This window comes from Frankliniella occidentalis, unplaced genomic scaffold (assembly GCF_000697945.3).
Source record: "Frankliniella occidentalis isolate FOCC.00 unplaced genomic scaffold, Focc_3.1 Scaffold163, whole genome shotgun sequence".
Lineage (NCBI taxonomy): Eukaryota > Metazoa > Arthropoda > Insecta > Thysanoptera > Thripidae > Frankliniella > Frankliniella occidentalis.
The window spans coordinates 270694-274015 of NW_026267289.1; the positions used below are offsets into that span (position 1 = coordinate 270694).

Genomic DNA, 3322 nt, shown 5'->3' on the forward strand with positions numbered 1-3322 from the left:
CGGCCAGGGCGAGCGGCAGCAGCACCAGCAGCACCGGGGCGGTCAGCATCGCGCACTGCACCATCTAGAGCAGGGTGTCGCATCAACGTAGAATACAGGGGCTTGATCTTGTGAAGGTCTCCTATCAACTTTAAACTAAAAAATAGAGTACATCTATCATTTGTAAAATACATTGGCTTCATTTCATTTGATCCATTGATCCTGTGGATGTGGATATACGGCTCACGGCATTGCGTCGTAGAATAACTTTTACCGTTGCTGACACTCTTACCTTCTGCTTTGCTGTGATAACGGAGAATGTGTTTTTCCTGCTGGCTGCGAAGTACTGGACTGCGGTCTGCCAGGAGTCCTTGTGCCTTTATGTAGTGCGAACCCAGCAGGGAATAACATCGCGATAGCGGTATCTCATTTTCTTTCGCTATGCCAATAAATAGCCGATAAGAATTGAAAAAGCCCTTAAAGTGACCCTTAGTTCCTCATGTGAACAGGAAAATGTCAAGGGATTAACCCCTCGATTTTGTCGTCAAGGCGATTAGTCGCGGCTGCAATAATTGGCCCCTGGGATTACTTTGATACCATCGGAGCCACCCCGCGTCTGGTGGTACCAGCGTGTCTGGCGATGTTATAGTTTCGGCATGTTTCAGGTTCACGTATAAAAACTATCATTGTACGGGACTGTACGTCGTGGGGTTGTTTTGCATCTCCATGAAAGCTCAATAAATTAGTATGATTCCTTGCGAACAGTGTAAAGGTATCAGTGTGAGTATCAGTGCCCTTGATTTCTGCATATTTTAGATTTATGGATTAAATAAATTTACCCCCCCCCCTTTCCCTGCTTCAATCTCACGCAATCTGCAGACTTGTGGACTCTCGCTAACTGTCGCCGCGACAGCTATCGAGGGTACTGTGCATTCGCTGCTGCCTTGCTCCGATCTCCCCACTCCTCCTATTTTTCTATCGATATCTCTCTCGCACGCGACTGTTAGCGAGGCGACAGTTAGCGAGAGTCCACTGTATGGACTGTCTCTTGACGATGACTTCTTATTCCTGCCTTCTTTGTCTTGCATCGTAGATGTCTATGTGGTGTTGGTAGTTACATTTTGGTTGGGTTTTGCATGTTTGTGTTGTGCTTGTAATTTTATGGGGGGTCTAGGAAGTCTTTTATCTCTTTCTCTATAACTTGACTGAACTTGACACTATTTTCTAATGATCAAAATCGGCTGTGCACACTTTGTATCACATCATTTAATCAGAGACTGTAAAATTTGCGCTGTAAATGGTATTACAGTGAATAGATTTCAATAATATCACATCACATGTTTTGGTATATGAAATTGTTTTACCCTTTTTAAAATTAGGTCAATCCCACTTTTCATTATACATGTTCTGGTGTTCCTGATTCACAAATATGTACTGTTATCCTTAGTCTATTGTCTTGTGTGGACCCGTGTGCCACAGTTTAGTCAACAAGTCAGCTATTTTACACATTGTCATAAAAATGGTAATAAAAACATTTTTTTAATACAATGGTACATTCCCCCAGAATTCTCGAAAGCAACCGAATTGTAGAGTGGGAAATGCCAGTGGGAGTACTGAACACAAGGTTCTTTCGCAAAAGATTATACCGAAGAAATCTAGAACCATTATCGCCCCAAATCATTCTGGTAAAGCTGAAATGCTAAAGAATGCGGGGAAGAAAAACGGAAACCGCTATGCTTTACATGGTGACTTCTGTTCTCTTGTTCCACGCATTCTTCTGCACTTCAGCTTTACCGGAATGCTTTATTGTAGGTCGGTTAGGTCCGTGAGTGTCCAGGTGTTGGGGAGGCGTGGGTGCAGAATGAGCACGTTCGGCCTCCTGACATCACCGTCTTCCCCGGCTCGGCTACCCTCGTTGTCAGCTGCGGGCTGCGGGCTGCGGGCTGCGGGCTGCGCCGGGCTGCGGGGGTAGCCGCGAGTCTGCGGGGTGGCCGGCCACAGCGCCTGAGAGCCAGCGCCTAGGCAACTCATTGCTGAGCTTAACTTGAACTTGAAATTAAACTTTAACTTTAAATGCTCAGCTCTGTCAGGAAGCGCAAGGGGAGACCGCCCGGAAGACGGCGTGAAGTGAGGCGCCTGGCGTGAGACGTGGGATGTGAGGTGGACAGGCATGCCAACCAAAATCGCGATAACGTTTTCATTTTAGCGCGCCGCAGGTCAAGGTAGACGCACATTTAGCTCAGCTTCACACGGTTTTAACGTGCGTCTACCTTGTTATACTGGCGTGTAGACACTAGGCACCACGACGGGACAGAGAGCGTGGTGGTCCTTCTTCATTTCACCACCTGGCCGCCGTGAAGGCCCGGGCGAGGGCCGCGAGCGCGACGCCGAGGCCAAGCGCGACGGGCCGGAGGGCGGGCGCAGCATTGCACTCGCAGCTGCACTTGAGGTTGTCGAAGAAGCACGACAGGCGGCAGTCGTCCGTGCTGCACGCGTCCCAGCACGAGGCGTGCACGCTTGCGCACGCGCGGTGCAGCAGGCACGTGGTCACCAGGTCCGCCTTGTCCACGCTGCTCCCGGGGGCGTTGTCGCAGCCGCAGTAGCAGTTGAGCTGGCACTTGGTGTGGCAGCTCACGTCGGACCGGCACGCGCTGCAGGTCACCGTGTCGCACTGGAGCATAGAGAGCAATTTGAATTGAAAGAATTTTATTTAAAGACTTCAAACAAAAAGGCGCGAGAGAGATAGAGAGCTGGGTAACGTCGGGGCCAAACCGTTTGTACAACATGGGGACCGATTACAAACCATTGGAACACGACCCCTATTTGGTACGACCAACATTAAAGGTAGCTGGCCGCAAATGCTCAGAGCAGGACTAGGGATCGTACAAATGTGGGTTGTACAATAAAAACCCAAGTGGATGAATGTCGCACACTTATTGGAGGTGATTAAATTTTCAATTCGCGCACCTAGACCAGCAAAGATGTGAATTTTCCAGTAAACTTTATTGCACTTGTGTCCTATGGGCCGAGTGCCGAACTCACTGCGTTCTTGCTGTAGCACTGCTGCAGCTTCTCGTAGTCCTCGGCGGCGGTGCGGGTCGAGCCTCGGGCCGAGCCTCGGGCCGAGCGCAGGCTGCCGGCCAGGAGGGAGGCGTAGAGGAAGGGGCTGACGGCGCGCTCCAGCGGGGAGCACTCGCCCGGGTGCACGGCCGAGACGCCTGCGGGGGAGGTCCGTCCGTAGAGTGCATTGCGCTGAGTCCGTCGAGCGGAGCTGAGCGGGAGCTGAGTGGAGCTGAGCGGGAGCTGAGCGGGAGCTGAGCGGGAGCTGAGCGGGAGCTGAGCG

At 51.0% G+C, this 3322-nt stretch overlaps 2 protein-coding genes across 6 annotated transcripts in view; both read right to left on the bottom strand.

Moving 5' to 3' along the window:
- LOC113209081 (uncharacterized) overlaps positions 1-433 on the bottom strand; it is a 13464-nt gene extending 13031 nt beyond the window's left edge. The window contains exons 1-2 of the mRNA XM_026426424.2: positions 272-433; positions 1-64 (exon numbers count right to left, since the gene is read on the bottom strand). Coding sequence (XP_026282209.2) covers positions 1-64 — 64 coding nt within the window. The 5' untranslated portion in view covers positions 272-433. The remainder of the gene's footprint in view (positions 65-271) is intronic.
- Positions 434-1225: 792 nt separating this feature from the next.
- LOC113209059 (uncharacterized) overlaps positions 1226-3322 on the bottom strand; it is a 17035-nt gene continuing 14938 nt past the window's right edge. For all 5 annotated transcript variants that reach the window (XM_052271469.1, XM_052271470.1, XM_052271468.1 and 2 more), the window contains exons 3-4: positions 3022-3197; positions 1226-2650 (exon numbers count right to left, since the gene is read on the bottom strand). In XM_052271469.1, the coding sequence (XP_052127429.1) occupies positions 2318-2650; positions 3022-3197 (509 nt within the window). In that variant the 3' untranslated portion in view covers positions 1226-2317. The remainder of the gene's footprint in view (positions 2651-3021; positions 3198-3322) is intronic.